We start from the raw sequence: 17,687 nt of genomic DNA on the forward strand, positions 1-17,687 counted from the left end.
GCTGGGGTGAAGAATGGAGATGATTCAAGCAGCATCTGGGCTTTATCTGCAGGACAGGGAGCTTTGCTAACACCCATCAAATATCTCCCGGGGATTAAACAGGAGATGCATCGCTCCCATCTCCTACCAGCAAGACACTTGGGAAAATTTTTCTTCTGCGTGTTTTAAGCTGCAGAGGGGAAAAGCAGAGAAATGGGAAGCGACAGCCATGCCCTATCGCCGCTTCTTCTCTGATTTCGTCCGCCCTGGCCCAGAGGACTCTTCTCCTGGATACTGAGCAGGCGGCTAGCTTACCCTGCAGCTCGCTCCTTTGCTCCTGCTAAGTGGTAGTGCCATAAAGATGTAAGATCTGGTCAGATGAAAGATAGCAGGACAGTTGGGAAAGGCTTCTTGGCAGAGGGACATAACTTCTGTTGTCTTAGAAAGGAAAAGAGGAGACAGGCACAGAGGGGACAGGCAGGACTTTCCACTATAAAACAAGGCACAAGTTGACGGCAGCTCTAGTGTAATCGGCAGATATCCAGAATTTCCACCCAACTTCCACTCTTGCGAGGACAACAACTCTCCTGTTGTCCATCTGTGCAACGACAGCCTGGACCGACCCTCCACAAACCTCTCTGTGGCTCCCGCATCCAGGCACCTCCATCCAGCCACACATTTTGCTGCAAGGGCTTTTGATGGGACAAACTAACTCCAAAATGAGTCACTGAGCCCAGCAAGAGGGCTCCCCGCTGGCCAACAGCATCTCCCTCGACCGCCCCGCAGTTTCCTCTCCAACCAGGCTAGGCGCAACCTCCCCTGGCCACCTCCAAACAGGCAACTCAGCCCCGCAGCCCAGGCTGCTCTCATATAGCAATTTTTGGCTCGTCAGCCAGCACTTGTTCCCATGAGTCCTCACAAACTGTTCTGGATTTGTTTCCTACGTTTCCCTTTTTAGATATTTTTGGTAAATATCAGCATCTGTACTATCATCAGACTGGAGAAAGGGGAACAAAATTTTTTTTCTGGGTAATTCCCAGGCCAGCATCCATTTTCTGAGCCACCCCCAGCCTCCACCGGACATGTCACAGCCCCTATACCTTTCTTACAACACTTCCCCCCCCCCCCCAACACTCCCTGCTTTTTCTCCTTCATGCAACTGCAAACGAAGGCGTTCTGTCCCGGGCAGAAAAATCTGCAAGGCTTCTGTTGTGGGTTTCTCGCTCTGTACTGTTTTCCATCTTCTTTGGAAACGTCTGGTCAAAGCAAATTGAATCTGATTTGTAACTGATGTTTGAGAAATAACTCTGCCGGAGTTTTCGGCACGACTCAGCACCGCTGGCTTGCGCAAGGGGAGAGCCCGCGGCTCAGCCGTGGAGGGGTCCCACTGCCTTTTGCTCTGCTGCCTCTTCGTTAAGCGCCTGCTTTCTGTTAACCCGTAGCCTGCCGGAGGCTGAGCTGGCAGGGCTAGCGCAATCTGCCYGCAGCCCCTCAGGGGAAGTCTGAAACGCTCCTAAAATAGAGCCAACTCACCATCCAAAGCTATTTCTTCAGAAAAATCACATGGCTGGCTGGAACAAATCAGGGCATCCCCACAAGCTCCGGCAGCCAAGCGACTGTCACATAAGAAAAGCCTAAGCTCAGAACAAACCCACATCCTATTTCCAAAACACCTTCGAAATGCATGAAACAGCACATTAGGCAGCCAGAAGGTAACCTGATCTGGAGGTAYCACCCTCAAAACCGAGGCTGGTGGTTCCTGCTGCCTCTGGCCACCCGGCATGTCCTGTGCCCACCAAGGGTGTCACCACCCCCACAAGCCGCCCCAGGCGGCACCTCAGCCCGGGGYACCCAATCCTCGCCCGTCCTATGCCGGCTCTCAGCCGACGACTCCCTTTTCCCATGCAGAGCGAGGAAGCAAGTTAGTAATCCAGCATGTGATTTGACCACCAGAAAGCGTCTTGCATTATTTGAGCTACAACTGGATCCTGGTTTCTGTTGCTTATTCTTTTGCAGCAACGGGAAGGGCGAGCTGCCGCTCTGTAATCATTCTTCTGGCTGTAGGAACAACCAGAGTAATGCTGCCCGCTTTCATGTGGCAGCAGAAGCTTACGCACAATACCATCGCATCAACGCACCGCCGAAATTAAAGCCCTTGCTCTAAGGCTCGGTTGCTCCCAGAGGCAGCCTGTTCGCTGCGGCCTTAATATCTTTTCCAAAACTCTGTAATACCGTGAACTGAGTCAACTCCTTTCTAAGTAAGCATTCATGAAATGTAATTACTCCAAAAAAATAATGCTTAATGCCTCCTTTGGAATGCAAGAGCAAGTCTCTCCAGCTTTTTGCTAACGTTCTTTTAGCAAACACTCTGGATTTTCTTGCTTTGCTTCTACACACGTGTGAAATTACAGTTCCTCCCCAAATCGAGGAAAGGCTGCATGCTACCGAGCATGCAGAGCAGCCAGACTCACCCAAAACACCAAAAAACAGCAAGACTCACCGAAAACACCCAAAGGGGTTTCTTCACAGATGCTTCCTAATTTTGTTTGTTTGATTGTTTTTTAAGTCCAAAATTATTGAGATTTCCCCCTCCTGGTGAAAATGAGGGCTCTGACCTCACCAATACAGATTCAGACTAAAGCCTCCAGAGTGGATTAATGTAGCCAGAAATGATCTCAGCTGTGAAACATTGCAAGGGGCAGACACATTCTCAGCAGCTTTAAAATAGATTCCCCTTGCCTTTTAATTAAAAGGGATGCCATCTCTCCACATCTGTCTTTTATCCAGAATAAATATCCTTGTTGTGGAAGAAAACACATTGTGTTTTCCTAACTCCAGCATGCCATTTTCACAACCTCTCTTAAGGCCACTTCATGGTTTCTGAGGCGCTTCTCTGTACCACTGGCACTCAGAAGTCATCTATGTAAATAATGTGCTTTAAAAACTGAGGAATTTGGGCCAAAGGTCCTAATTTCACTGCAGAAGCAGCCTGATCTCAGAACATCCCTTCTCTGAACAGAAGTCCTCTGTTCTTGGAGCACCCACCCAGGCAGGACAAGCTCTGCGGCCACCCACCAGCTTATCATCACACCGTGCCCGGGGACGAAGGCCAGTCAGATCYCCCACGCTCACAGCAGCGATGCCCACCCCGGCTCAGACCACAGCCGCGAGGATGCTCTTTGCCCCCACGTTCCCTCCTGATGCTCCCATCCGCTTCCAGTGAGGCCCAAGGCTGCTGCCCCCAAGAAGGCAGAACAGCAGAAAAGCCCAAAGGGCTGCACTAACCCATGGTCTCCCCCACTTCGGACCACACCGGTAATTTAGACGCCCAGTTGTTTTATTCTTGCGTGCACAGGATGAGCCCTAAGAARCTCTGTCATGTTCAACACGCTGTGGGATTTCGCTGCGGCGTCTCTTCAAGAAAATCCRTGCTTAGGCCACAAGAAAACCCCTCCCTTATTTTTAATTGAACCGGATGTTCAGGGGCGCCCCTCATGGTTCTCATTAAGCCATGTAACGTTAATTAGCAAAGGGCCATTTCCCTCTGTAATAGTTCAAGTTGTCAGCAAACATCTTTTGCTGTGACCCGAAGGCATCCTTCCTGCTCCTCTCACCTTGCATACAGCTTTCCAATGTTTTGCTCAGCTCTCTCAGCTTTGCAGAGCGGCACGTAGAAGCTACGGCAGCGCCGGTACTAACAGCAATTCTCATAGTCACGCCGTTCACACTGACATTAACCTGGTAACGGAGCATTAGCGTCCCATTGATTGCGTGCCACCAGACGGGACTGTCCTCCGAAGCGGCGTAAATCACAGCCCACCCCACCCCCCAAAAAAGAAAAAAACTAGCCAAAACATAAATCCTCCTGGTTTGTTTGGTGTACGGGCGAGCAGTGCCTCGCATCACCGTGCCCCGCACAGCGCGGTCCCCGTGGGCCGCGAGCAGATGGGCACCGCGCTGACAGGTTGCAAACGGCTCTTCAGAGCTACTAGCCGGGGGAGCAGAGACCGTCTCCGTTCCTCCAGCGGCTTACGTGGAAGGTCTCCCCCGGCTGCAAAGTTCGCTTTGGGACCCTACCACCCTCGGTTTTAAGCTTCCTTTTTAAAAGCGCTTTACTCAAGTTTGCATCACTCAGGCCTGACGCCTCTAAGGGGGAAAGAAAAACATCCCCAAGCCCCTGTGAACGTACAGAAGCATCCAGGGTGTAAAAYGCTTCGGGTTCCCCGAGGTAACTGGGACGTCCCGAGCACAGGCGCCCACTGCAGCGCTGTTCGGGTCACGAGGCTCAGCCCCAAAAAGCGTCAGGAGCCGCCAGATGTTCTCCAGGGAGCGGCTCGGCAGCCCCCGATTTCCAGCAACGCTCCCTCTCCTCTTGTGGCCACGSGAAGCAAAAAAGCTCCATCACACACTCACATACGTGTTTTTTCCCCATCTTGCAGAGGAAATACTGTTCTGGCAGCTAGGCGCAGTGAAAGTTAGTGGTTTGGTCAGAAATGTGGCATTTTCAGCAAATCAGAACATTTTGGTTGCAATTCCCCATAAGTCTGAAGCTTCCAAAGACAAAACTTCTTCCCAGCACTAGTGCCATYTATAAGGACTCCAAGGACTTGGAAGCAACACGTGGGCCCTGAGCACGCGGGACAGCAGCACCCATGCAGAGCACGCGCTCGGCAGGGGCTCAAGGACCAGGGCTCGCTCCTGAATTCACCTGCTGGGTGACAGGCCACCTCCCCATCTCTACACCCTGCTTTCCCCACCTGCAAGATGGGGGTCACAGACCCGATCYCTTTCGGAAAGCACGTAGCAGGTTAGCCGGGGAGGAGCGCTAGAGTAGCGGAGCGCGGGGAAAAGCAGTGTTTCTCACTCTTTTCTTAAATTTATCRTTCATCGTGGCTGTTGCCACCAGGCCGTGCTGAATATTCACACACACACCTAAAAGGATGCAAAACGTAGCCAAACTGCAGGCCTTTGCCTTCTTTTCTTTCCCCGGGGTTTTTAAGCCGTGCAACTTGACCCTCGCCGAAACATGTGTTTTGCATTCTCCCTCCTGTACTTCCCACAAACGCGCACACGCGCTCGCCTTCCCCTTCTCCGCAGGGGCACCAACACAGCCTCTCTAACTGGAAAAAAACAACAACAACAAAATCACGTGTGTACCTCTACATCACCCTGCGAAGGGACGAGACAGGGCTGGGCAGAAYGAGACGGAGAGGCTGGCCGTAAAACTCCTCGCCTGCGACTGCTAAGYGGTCTTTGCTATTTCATGCAGGGGTCATTAACAGCCAGGCTGGATCTGCTGTGCTCCCTCGTAGCTAGTACATAAATACTAATGAAAACAGATCCAACGTGTCATTTGTATATGGAGACAGAAAGAGGGAGGCAGTAAGAGCGTGCAGAATATACAAAAAACCACTCCGCCTTTAGGAATTCAGCGTGCTCCACCTGCCCCAAGCAGCCAGGGACTTCCAAAAACCCGAGGCGCGAAGGGCATCGGCTTGGCTTTCCTCTCCTCGCAGGGAGGACGCCCACGCGGCTGGCGGAGCGGAGGCTGCAGGCAACGCAGAGCGACTTTTAGGCACCGAGACTTCCCTTACGGCCAAGCAAGGGACAGCGATCCCACAGCCCGTCACAGGACAGGGGTCCGTTGCGTCTGCTCCTTTCTCACGGTGTCCTTAAAGCATCGCGCCGAAGAGAAGCATTCGGCAGCCAGCGACGGAATAGCTGCCCCCGGCCGAAGCAGTCGGAGGCTGGGACACGAACCAGACGCCTCGCGGTCTCCGAGCCCGAGCGCCTCTGGAAAGCGTGCCGAGCATTGCAAGCGCGCTTGTGCGTGCCCCGCCACCGCCGCGCTGACGTCCAAGAGACGGTGCCACGGCAAACCCGAGCGCCGAGCAATTTTTATATACGTCTGTGTGTGCATGCATATATGTGTGYGTATATACATATATATATATGTATGTATATAGTCTAAGCACATGACCAGCAGGCCTGACAGATTCTTGGAGCAGGGTGCAGAACGAATTCTTCACATGCATTATAAAAACCACACTTAAAAAAAAAATCTATTTTTGACTCGTCATGTTTTCAGGCTCGTCGACATTACTCAACGTTTCAGCTTGGGAGACGAGGCCCGGCGGTAGCCTACGGCCTTCCCCGCCGCTCGCCGCGTGTGAGCGTTCGGAGCCGACAAGGATCCTGCCTCCGCAGCCGGCACGCGGGGTTTTCTACCCCTCCACCCCCCATCCCTCCCGGGGCRAGCCCCGACGCGTCGCAGACTTCTTGGTTTGGTTGCAAACTACAGAGGAACCTGCCCAATTTGCCCCGTTTTGCACAACCAGTCTAGCCCGGCGTTTGTTTTAAACAACCCAAACTCTCGTTAGTCATCGTTCAGACCAAACCAAACCCAACCCTCTCGCTAGCTTTTGGATCTTGCTTTTCCAGCCTCGGGCAGAGCCAACGTTTTTTATGCTGTTGGATAAATTTTAGAGTCTGAAAGACATACCTCAGTACTTTATATACGCCCATTCTAGCTGCTGTCATGGTTATTTTTAAAGCTACTCTTTACAGGTTACAACATGGTAGCTGAAGTACTGGAGAGCCAGGCAAGGGATTAAACACACGGCTGCAACTCCTTAAATGCAGAACAGGGAGCCCCGGTTTATCACAGCATGGTGTTTTTAACATTCAAAACCTACACAGATACATCTACCAGCCCTTTCTTGCTATACCATAATAGAAACAGAAGCACAAAATACCCTCTCTCAAGCAGGAATTTATTTAGCRCGCACACACACACCCCAAAAAAACAAAGGAATTGCAATAAATAAATAATTAAGGGCAGGAGGGCTTTTGCAGTCTCTGGTGCAAAGCAATCCTTCCGCACCCTGCACCACGTTTAACCTCACTCTTTCGTCATGTGTAACAAAACAGGAGGCTCTCCRGCTTTTCTTTCCTTGCTTAAGAATGAGCATGTTTGGGGGTCAAGCACGCTGCTTGCACGTACGCTTCATGTCTGGCAACATCTCACCTGAGCTAAGATGAGTTTTGCTCCTTAAAACAAAGTTTTCCTTGCTACCTACTGGGAGACCATTTCTCTGAATGGAGCAAGAACTAGTTTCCAGCCTTCTGCCCTACGTGGGAAAAAATTACTGCTGTGGCCATACAGCCGACACCGTAAAGCCCTTCATCCAACTGCACGCGGTCCAAAAGGAAAAAGYCACCCCAAGTTGTCTCAGGTGCCGGACAAGTCCTGCGAGACACCCAGCAWGCTCCAGGACTCCTCCTGGCACCTCAGCGCTGCCCCAGCCCATTGCCACCGCTCCCCCGAAGGCCTTCGGAAACGTGCCGCTCGGCAATTAGGGACRCTGCTCGCAGCGGGCTCGTCTCAGCCGCGCTCTCAGCGACCAGGGYAGGAGATCCCTGGAGAGGCAGTGACACCGGAAGGCAGCCGGGCCGGGCGCTCAGCTGAAACGCATGAAGGGATCAGTCCGTCCACACACAAGCCGGTCACCAGAGCAGCTCCGTGCTGCAACAGCCATCCAGCCAAATCCCCTCACCTGAAACAAATCCCTTTACTGCCATTCTCAGCACATGCCAGCGGATGAAAGGGGGAATTTCCTTGGTCAGGAAAGGCTCCGATGCCTCAGCATCGCCTACTGCTGAAACACCGCCACGTGGACAAGTGCTTTAGGAGCAAGCAGAAATCTTGCTTAGACCAGGGCCAAGGACTGGATCACTACAGTCGCTTACTAAGTGGCAGTTGAGGCCACCACGGGCTCAAGGACACCATGAGCTGTGTCACACCACRGGCTGTGTCTTCATGGCCCGACTCAGGGAGGGCATAGCTGAGTGGAAGCAAATAAAATAACCCCAAGAGATYCACTACAAGAAAAGTGGTCAAGGAGACACATGGTAGGTGTTCCTTCATGCATCCTGCAGGCAACTTGCCTCCAAAGCTAAATTAGGCATCTCCTAAAGGCACCACACRCCCAGATGGAAATGCAACGCCAAACTGCCCTTGCCACCACCCACGCTGCAAAAAACACAGCTTCGGTGACAGACGGCAGATCTAAACTTCCCAACTTTGGGTGCCGCTTGCCTGACCGCTAATCAAACGTGACGGCACTGGGGCRGCCCGGCTTTGTCGGCACAAGTAGCTCTCACCTGGGCAGTGGCTACGCGAAAGGCGGGCAGGGGTACATCAGAGCGGCCGCTCTCCAGCTGCCTGCAAAACACCCTCCTCCTGCCCTCTGAGCCGGCACAAAGGGATTGAGGCAGCGCTAGAGCAGGGCACTGGCTGCACGCCGCCTTGACAGCGCCGCCGGCCTTGGCAGTAGAAGGAAATGTGGCTTCACCTCCTTCCTCAGAGATCATTCATTTTATTCCAAAGTTGCTACAAACGCGTCATGCAATTAATTTGCCAAGAAGGGAGGAAAAAAAAAAACAAACCAAAAAACCCCAAATTCCTTTGACGCATCTGGAAGAGTTGCTCTTTGGCTTCTTAGCCAGGATAACGTACGTGACATTTTAGAAAGTGGCTGTTATCACGCTACAAACTAGTCAAAGGGGGAACCAGAGCCATCCTTTTCAGCCTCCGTCCCCAGAGCACGCAAGGCAGGAGCCTACAGAAGAGATGCAACCGGGCAGGATGGGCCAAGGGAGGTGGGACCTCCCTGAAGAGGGGCAAGGAGGCTGAGCTGATGGAGCCCAGTGGAAGGAAGCTTTTTTCATCCTTCTCCACAAAATCCTCCAAAAGCCAGAAAACTGCATGTTTGGTGAAGCGAGGACCTCCACCAAGACCTGAGCCTTTCGCCCTCCCTAGCCGTTCCACCAGCGCTGGGGCTCAAATGCTCGCACACACCCCATGTCGATGGTCGGGGTAAGCCCCAAGCTTCCCAGCCTGGAAAGCACTGCTGCTTCAGGACACCCACTGCCAGCAGACAGCAACACCCCAAGCACATCACACGCACCTCTCYCCTCCTTTTTAAAACTGTCCTGAGGCTTTTCTGATCTCCCCAACCTCCCGAAGAAACTCCGAGCATCCCGTTGAACTGCCTCCCCCCCTCCACCCCCAGGGACGGTGCAGCTGGCTCCTGTTTCAGGACACGTCCTCGCCCTTCCGCCCTAACCTGCCAGGGCCGCAGGAGAGGCAGGCACGGCGAGGCACCTTCCCCTCCCAGAGGTGGGCAGCCACTAACGCTCCTAGCCTAGGACGGGGAGGAGGACAAGCAGAGGCATTTAAAGGCTGTCGCTGCCAAGYGGCGAGGGAGTCTCGCTAGAAGGGGGTAATCAGGGATAATTTTCAGGCTGGCAGCTCCCAGGGAGGAGAGTCTCTCCGCAGAAGGGAAGACTCCCAAAGCAAGAGCACARCAAAGTCAGGGCGGAGGAAAGCTTGCCCTCATTCGAGCAGCTCTCTAATCTCCGTGTCCGCTGTGATCCTCGCCCCTGGCAGGGAGCTTATTCAACAGGCCCCGCRCGGGTTTTGATAAACCTTTAATGGGGAAGGAGGTGCCGCGCCGTACCCGAGCTCGCCTCCGCAGCCCGCGCTCGCGGGCRTTTCACCTGCGCCCGACTTTACGACCTGATTTGCTACACGGAGGTACGTCGGCCGCGTCCCCCCAGCAAGCGAAAGCATCCGAAGCGGCGCCGCGGCCGCGTTCGGCGGCGGCAGGAGCATCTCCCCACCTTTACCTCCGGCGCTTTCCAAAGAGCCGGGCGCCAACCCCGGCTCCCGCAGGGAGAACAAAGCCCGCGGCGGCGCCGGGCGCCCGCCCGCCCGCTGCGCCCCGCGGAAAGGGAGCTCGCCCCGGAGGCGGATGGACCTAACACGCGTTAGACATCTCCAAACGAGATTTTCCACGCTCTGCCAAAGGAAAACCACCCCTCAGCGTCGGCCCTCCCCTCGGCGCGGGCTGGCGGGGACGGGGAGCCGGCGGAAGGGAAGGTTACTCGCAGGACCTTCATAGGAACCACGCCGGCGGGACCCCCGGGAGCTGAAGAGATGCTGGAATCTGACTTTTGTTTGTGGATGGGTGCGGATTTTGTCACGGTTAGCAGGACAAGCCACCCCTCTCGCAGCCCCCCCCATCCCGGCAGGGAAGAGACGGCTCACGGTGCAAACGCCATCCCTCGGCTCTCCTGCAGCACTAAGCGGGGAACGGGAGCGAGGGCAGCTGAACGGCCCGGCGAGAGCCCGCCCGGAGCGGCGGGGGCCATCCCGCCTGCAGGGCCCGGGGGCAGCGTCCCTTCCAGCGCTTTTTAACAAAAAGCGGACGCAGCTAACCCTTTCCCCTGCCCCGCTGTACTTCACCGGAAGGCAAACGGAAACATTTCTGGGTTTCTTAATTATGTAGTTCTGGCTCGTGCCCCCCTCCCAGGCCACCGCAGATCACACCTGTGGGTGAAGGCATGGGGGGAAGAAAGGGCAGAGCCCTCAAAAGAAGCTTTGCAAATCCCTAGGGCCGATCTTCCCTAACAAAAAGGGACAGCCCAGGCTCCAAACGTGGAAGTTTCACAGGCATCTTCTGCATTTGCTTCTTGTACGACTGGGTATATTATCCTTTAATAAGTGTCTCCACATCCACTGTCCTCCATCTGCCAGGGTAAATCACTGCATCTTTCATCTAAAACAACTAACAAAGCTAAAGGGAAGGAACTGGCTCAAAACATTTGCTTATCTAATACAAGGGGGACTCCAGCCCCATCCATCCGAACCRAGCCCTGCTTCTCAGGCACGTGAACTGTCTCTCCACCAGCTCCCAGTAAATATTTTATCTGCAAAAAATCAAGTTCCAGAAAAGCCTCATCTYGAGGTCACAGTCCCGTCTTGGGACTCTGGGTCTAGTTCTGCTTCAGACTTCGGTGCGACTTCAAGGAAGACTTTTGGCRTGGAATGAGACCATTCAAATGCAGCACTCAGAGCCTCACAGGAGGAGCCTGGAGACGCTGCACCTGATCCCGAGCCARCCATACATATGCACACATATGCATGCACGCAAACACGCACCTCGAGCAATTTCACAGCCTTCCCGAGGGGCTTTGAGAACTGGTAATTCCTCCTCTGCCTCCTTCCCATAGAAAGGGCAAGGTCAGCAACAAGTTAGCTGAAAAGGGGATATTTTCCAGCACCTGGAAGAGCAAGTGGTTAACTACCAAAGGCCCTTCAAAGCAGATCTGTGGGCTGACGCTGGATGAAGGGAGACCTGGAAGCAGAGAGCACCACGGGTGCCCCCAGGGAGGGATATCCAGCAAACCAAGGACAGGAGGCCAAGGCCACTCCAAGCACAAATATGCTTTCTTCCTCCACACCTCCTCAAGCAACCCTASAGCATCCTGCCTGCTCCGCCGTGTTGCAGTGGCCTGTGGCTCTTCCCGCCCATGTTGCTCTGGGCAGCTTTTTCCCCTGCTCCCCACCTGAATTTCTCTCTTGAGCCCGATGAGGAGAAACACAGGCATCTAMACTCCTTATCGCAACCTGTTTCCTACATTTGCCCCATACACTCCTGGCCACCTGACAACTTTGGGTTACAGCTTGCGGGTTCAGAGTCCCTCAAGCTATGCCAAGGTGAGCAGTATATGGTCACGCAGCTCAGGCACAGGGACGAGGAGCAGCAGCCCAGGACCTTTCCCTACAAAGGCTAACCTAGGCCCAATGCAGATGAGCACGCTCCAGACCAGYTCACTGCAGCACGGAGCAAATCACCCAGAAAGCTCAACCGAGCCCGGGCGGAGGAAGCAGGTCTCGGGGAAGACCCAGAACACCCCCRGGAGCACTAGAGACCTTGCATTTGGGCTGCGGCCAGCAGGCTGGAGCAGGGAGGGACTCGCACAAGATAAAAGCGAGCTGTGCAGGACACGCTGGAGCAGGCCCCGTATTAAATAATTCCCACTTCCCTTCCCTCATTTTCAAGCGTTACTTCATTCGGCCTTTCCCAGCCTTCTTTGCATTTGATCTCCGGGGTTCCTTCTGTGCCTTTCCCTCGCCTCAAACCAGCTGACTCGAGCAGCGAGGATGGGGCACGGGCCTGGGAAGAAGAGACGGCAGCTTTTTCCCCTCTCCTTGCGAGGAGCACGTTAGGGGCTGCCAACCCAGCACATTCCTGCGCTGTGAGTCAGGCTCCCAAAAAACCAGGAGACTTCAAAAAAAAAAAAAAAAAAAAAAAAAAGCAAACGCAGTTGGGATGCTTGGTTTGCCTTCTGGCTCCCACATCACCACCACGCAGGCAGCCCGTGTTTCTTGCTGTGTTCCACTGTCCCACAACCAAAAGGACCCAGCCGAGACCCTACAGAACATCACCCTCAGTGCTGGGATTTAGCCAAAATAACAAATTCACGTTCTCAAACTACATGGAGAGAAAATTTCAAGAGTGCACACCAGTGAGGACAGCTTGAGGAAGGTTTCAGGGAGTGTTTAGGAGGTCACCTCATTCAGTCAAGGGCCTCAAGGCTCCCACCACAAGAAGTCCCTTAGAGGATGGGGCATGAAACCAGATGTCAGAGCAAATTTATGATGCTTTTCCTCTCTCTATAGAGAAAGCTTTGTTTTTCCCAGCCCTAATGCAACCCCACTGCAGGTCATACAACTCTCTTTCCCGTGCCCAAGCCCGATTTGAGGGCCTTGGGAGCCACATCTCCCAAAAGCTACCACGTAGACATTCCCGCTGTGCCACAAAGGAAGAGCTCTGGTTGCCGGGGGGAAGCATCTCTCGCATCTCTTTGAGGCCCCGAGCTCTGCCATAGCCACGAAATGATCATCTGCTCTTCGGTCATACTGGGATAAGCAGACGGGGGAAYGAGACCTGCTGGAGCAGAGGGCCAAAGCTCTGCTGAGGAATTGGCCTTGCTGGCAAAAACAAATAAAAAAATCACAGACCAGTATTAGAACAGGGCCGAGCAAGGCCACTCCAAACACCCTCCCGCACACGCCCCAAACACCTTCTGCATCTTATTTTACAGGCAAAGAGCCACTTAAAGTGGCCAGGATGTTTCTAAAACACAGGCATATCAGGAAAGTAAACGGGTTTTTATTTCAGGCAGGAGCAAACAAGGCATCACATCCAGCACACAGATGTTATTTGCTCYTTATGCCCCCTCGCACGGCAACCTCGGCAACGAAGCACGAGATCCGAGGAGCCTTATTTTCTCTGCTTTCCATGCAGCCGGGTTGCCTCCGTACTCGTCTCGCCGGTGCTTTTCCCCGGCGTGCCCGAGGACGCTCCTGCTTGCGTCGCAAACCCTCCGACACCCAAAGCGCCAGGGCGGCGCGGGCGCAACGGACCACGGCGAACGACGGCTCCGCGCGCGAAGGAAAGCCCAGCTCAGGGGCAACGGACCTAGAGAGGCCGCCTCGGACGGGCTCTTGCGGAAGAGCCAGCTCAGAGCACAGGGTTTCCCATTAACCTACGGGGCCGCTCTGCCGAGCCCGGCCAGCCCGGGAACATGCCAAGAATGAGAAAGCCGCAGAGGTCAAGACTTTAAAGTGCCGTTGCTACTAGAAATGGAATCAAAACTGAGTGGCTTTCCTATTTATCTGCTCCTTACATCAGGCTAGCTCGCTCAACTGACTCAAAATGCAGATTTTTATTCCTGGTACCGCCAGCATGGGGATGGGAAACGGAGCTAGCGTGCACGAYGCCAGGAGTGCTGCYTTCAGCTTTCACCCACAGGGCCTTTCCGGCCGCTGACCGGAGAGGAGACGGAAAGGACACAGCTTGACTTTTCAAGCCATGTTTACTGAGCTGGCAGTTGAGTATTTTTTACTTCCAAGTAGGAAAACAAAAAAAATGTAATCTGGACTCCTCCCCCAAAATACCACAGAATCAAAGGATTCTGTCTTCTTAAAAGGAATATCTTTCCATTTCTTGCCTTTTTTAAACTTATTTCTTTCTGCCATCATCATGCAGAGACAGGAGAGAAACCTGTGTCTAAAAAGGCTCCATAACTAAGAAGCTAAAGGGCAAGGACAAAGAAGGGGAAAAGAAAAGAAAGATCCTTCGACACCCTACTGTTCTCAGCCAAGCAAATCCCCGTCTCATGCAACGTCAGGCGATAAGCAACAGGTCTTCCAAGCGTCTCCCTCTGCCATCTGCTTGCAGAAACACYGGGCAGGAATCCTCCTGCAATTTGCAAGGACAGTATGTCCTCCACCAGAAACCACGACCCAAACAGGTCTTGGACAGCACTGCCAGCGCCTCCAGATGTCGTATTTTCCCCAGTCCTTCCAGATGTTTTCCTGACGGTGACACAAAAAAGCCAAGCTAGGACACAGGTATCCTCAAGCAGGACAGCTTTCTAGCTCTGAGGGTCCAAAGGATGCTCCACCCGTCCGTTCCCGTGTTGGAGCATCCACCCACCCTCACCAGCCAGCTAATTGCCTGCAACAGCCAACCGGAGGCTGAGGGAGCCTCTTTTCCCTGCGATACTTTTCAGCAGCTTYGGTGGACCATAGAAGAGGGTGAAAATGCCTGGTTGTACAGAAGAAAAATCAGTGCAGCACACACATGGCTTCCAAAGCTCCCTTCATACAAGATCCTAGCATCCCCCAGCTTAGCCTGCCCTGCCCTGGGTGTTTTAGCCCTAGAAGTCTCCAGGGTCCTCCCTCTGCCAGCTAGAACGAGCTCCAGCAGCTCTGGGAGGAGCTGGTTTGTTTGGGATGGGTTTTGCCCCTTTTTGTCCRTAGGCCTGTACATCGCTGCCTTGCGACAGGCAGTCGCAGGTTCACGCCGGCGAGGCCAGCCCGAACGTCCCTGCATCGCCCTGCCGATCTTCCCTGCCACTCTGCAGCCGAAGCGCAGCTGGCACGGAGGSAGGAGGTGAGGGAAAGGCACCCTAGAGAGCTCGCAAGCCTTGCACCAAGTTRTTTTCTTATTAAGAGTGGCATGTGCAAACACAACAAAACCACTGCCAGGTCAGGGAACGGCAAGGAGCCCAGTGTGCCAAACCTTAAGCTCAGGAGGGAAGGTACTTATTTCGGAGCACAGATTCCCACACCAAAAGAGGAGTGAAAACATCAATTATGGGCATGAGTGTGCCTACTGCTCCTATATTTCAAACGCTCAGAAGAGAAACCCAGTGCCAAGCATCACTTCTCTCCCTATTGCAAAATGCAACACAATAAATAACATACATGTTCTCTGTAATTAAGGAAAATGATTTCTCTCTCTGCAATGTCTCTCCCTCCCTCCTTAAAACCAGGCAAGGAGGCAGAAGGGGACGAGAGCGGACTGCCACCGAGGCTGGGTGCCTCTGGTCTTGGTCCACTCCCCATGTCATCCCATTCGGTCTCTCCTCCCAGGGAGAGGCTAGCTACGGATCTGTAGCTAAAAACTTCTTACATTGCATCGTGAGAAATGCCAGCATGTCTTGAGGAAGCCATCATACTCTCTCCTTTCAATCCAACTCAGACAACTTCATTTGCTTCTTCCCTTTTGGGATCCCCTTCCTCCTGCCTACTTTACCTCAACCCCTGCAGAAACTTGGTGCCTGCAAGAAGGAACAGCTGGAGGCCACGTAGGACAGAGCCAGGCGGGAGGACACGGGAGCTGTGCTGCATCCCGCACGCACAAATCCAGCCGCCGGCCCATCCTTCGCCTGCATTTCCCATCCCAAAGCGCCAGGCTTCTTGGCCAGCGCTGCTAAATCCTGACCTGCCGCACCCCAGCTAATCCAATTTTCCCGGCCTCTTTCCTGCTCTGCCAGCGCACCGAAATCCCAACCCCGGCACCCACGCTCGATTCCAGTCCATCGGCCTCCCCCCGGCTCCACCTGCCACCCCCGCACACGCCCACCTCGCCTTGCCAGGGCCCCGCTCGCCATCCCGGACGGCCTGACGCCGGCTCTCAAACCTCTCCCTCTCTCAACCCGTCCCTGCGCAAATAGGTTGTTCCCCCCAGCCCCAGTTGTAGCGACAACGTCTGTTCCACTAAATAAGTAACCGAAGCCATTGCTGTTTTCCATTTGTTGAAACACACTAGATCTTTGTATTGTGAGGGCGGAAAAATATTAATCCAATTAAAAAGCTCCCTCCCCGAAATTCCTCATTGCCTTAATTACACTTCAGAAACAAGGGTTTGGCTCATTTTCCTAGAAAATCAGCTTGTCAGGAGATGCCTTTAACTAATAACACAACAAAATCCGCGCTACGTGCAGCTTTGTGATGTGCTTTTCCAGCCCCGCCGCACACTGCCTCCCTCTATAACGCGGGAAGAGGGCAATCAGCCGTATCCGCACATCACGCCTCGAAGTTTCAGCGAGGATTACAGCCTGCGCGCCCATCACAGTGCGACAGGCAGCTCCGGAGAGCTGACATTTATAGTTATGGGCTCTTCCAAACTCCAGAGCCATCAAACTTTACAGGCGCTCGCTTCCGAGATCTACAGTTGAGGACACCTTTTTATATCCGCGCCTAAAGGAGACACGGCGGGAGGGTGACAAAGGGCGACCCGGTGCAGCGGTCCGAGGCTCCGCCGAGGGAGGTAGGCAGGCAGTGGCACTGAGCTGTGGCGGGGCGGGGGAACACTGGGGAAGGCTGAACTTGGCCACCGGAGCCCCAGGGAGAGCGGGCAGCAGGACGGATGCTCCTCCGCTTGTCGTCTGCAGCAGGCATCGCAAAGAGAAGGGCCGCGATCGAGCGCGCCTCAATCACGAGATGCGTTTGCACGCAGGAAACTTTGAAAAGCCATAGGAAAAGCTCATTTAGCTGCCTAAGCCGTCAACGGGTCGGTTTATAAAAATCCGGCGAAAACCCAGGATGAATAATCGCTTATTTGAGCCACTGGGAAATTAGAGTCAACGCTATTATAAACAGGCACGGTTTTGTTTGGCTTTTCCCAGCCGGCAAAATAAAACACCGAGCGCAGGCAGCAGCGAGGCGGGGAGCGGAGCGGAGCCTCCCGCTGGCTGCGCTGAGCCCCCCCGGCTGCCGGCTCCTCCCCGCGGCSAGGCAGCGCTGCCGCGGAGCAGGCCCGGCCTTCGCCGGGCGCCCAGGCCCCTTCCCGCCCGGGGCTGCCCGGGCCGGCGGGGTGCCGCAGGGCCGGGGCGGTCCCCCCGCCGCGGGGGCTCCGCGCCCCCCGGCTCCCGTCGCCGCCTCCGCCGTCCGCAGCGCGCTTCCCGGACGCAGGCTCGGTGCGCTCCAAAACCGGCGCTCCCGTTTCGCATTCCTCAATCTCTACAAAAACAATGTTCCYCATTCAGCGCCCGGCCTCCCCCTGTCATTAAGCCGCAACTTCAAAACGCATCTTTGAACAGCGGGCTCCTCGCAAGCTGCAATTACGCGGGGCACAGCAGCGAGCACGGCAACTTTCCGGGCAGGCAGCGGGGACTGCGTCGCGAACCCGCCCGGCCGAAGAGGCCAGCAAAATACCAGCCGCAGCCCAACTGGCAACCGCCGCCAGTGGTGCAATCCTGTCCAGGGCGCGCAGGCACCGCGCACCGCGCTGCTGCGCACCGCGCTGCTGCGCCCCGAGACCCGGCGCGGCGAGACCGTCTCAACGCGGCAGCAGCATCTGCTGCTCCAGAGCCAAGAGGRGATATTAGCACCGCGGCTCGGAAGGAGCGAGGGGCCGCGGAGGGGCCGCGGCGCGCGGGGCGAGCGGCCCCCGACGGCCCCTCCCGCCGGGACGCGCCTTCCCTCGGGGAGCCCTTACCTGCGGCGGGGCGGCGGCGCAGCACCAGGAGGAAGAGGAGGAGGAGGAGGAGGAAGGCGGCGGCGG

General features: G+C 54.8%; 1 protein-coding gene across 1 annotated transcript in view; it reads right to left on the minus strand.

The window, feature by feature from the left end:
- Positions 1-17,685, minus strand: part of UNC5B (unc-5 netrin receptor B) — a gene marked incomplete at its 5' end in the record, with an annotated part of 55,102 nt that extends 37,417 nt beyond the window's left edge. Inside the window, one exon of the mRNA XM_085305588.1 lies at positions 17,622-17,685. Within this exon, the coding sequence (XP_085161714.1) occupies positions 17,622-17,685 (64 nt within the window). The remainder of the gene's footprint in view (positions 1-17,621) is intronic.
- Between the last annotated feature and the right edge of the window lie 2 nt (positions 17,686-17,687).

Source organism: Rhea americana, unplaced genomic scaffold (assembly GCF_003343005.1).
Source record: "Rhea americana isolate MKP2758 unplaced genomic scaffold, rheAme1 scaffold_222, whole genome shotgun sequence".
Classification (NCBI taxonomy): Eukaryota; Metazoa; Chordata; class Aves; order Rheiformes; family Rheidae; genus Rhea; species Rhea americana.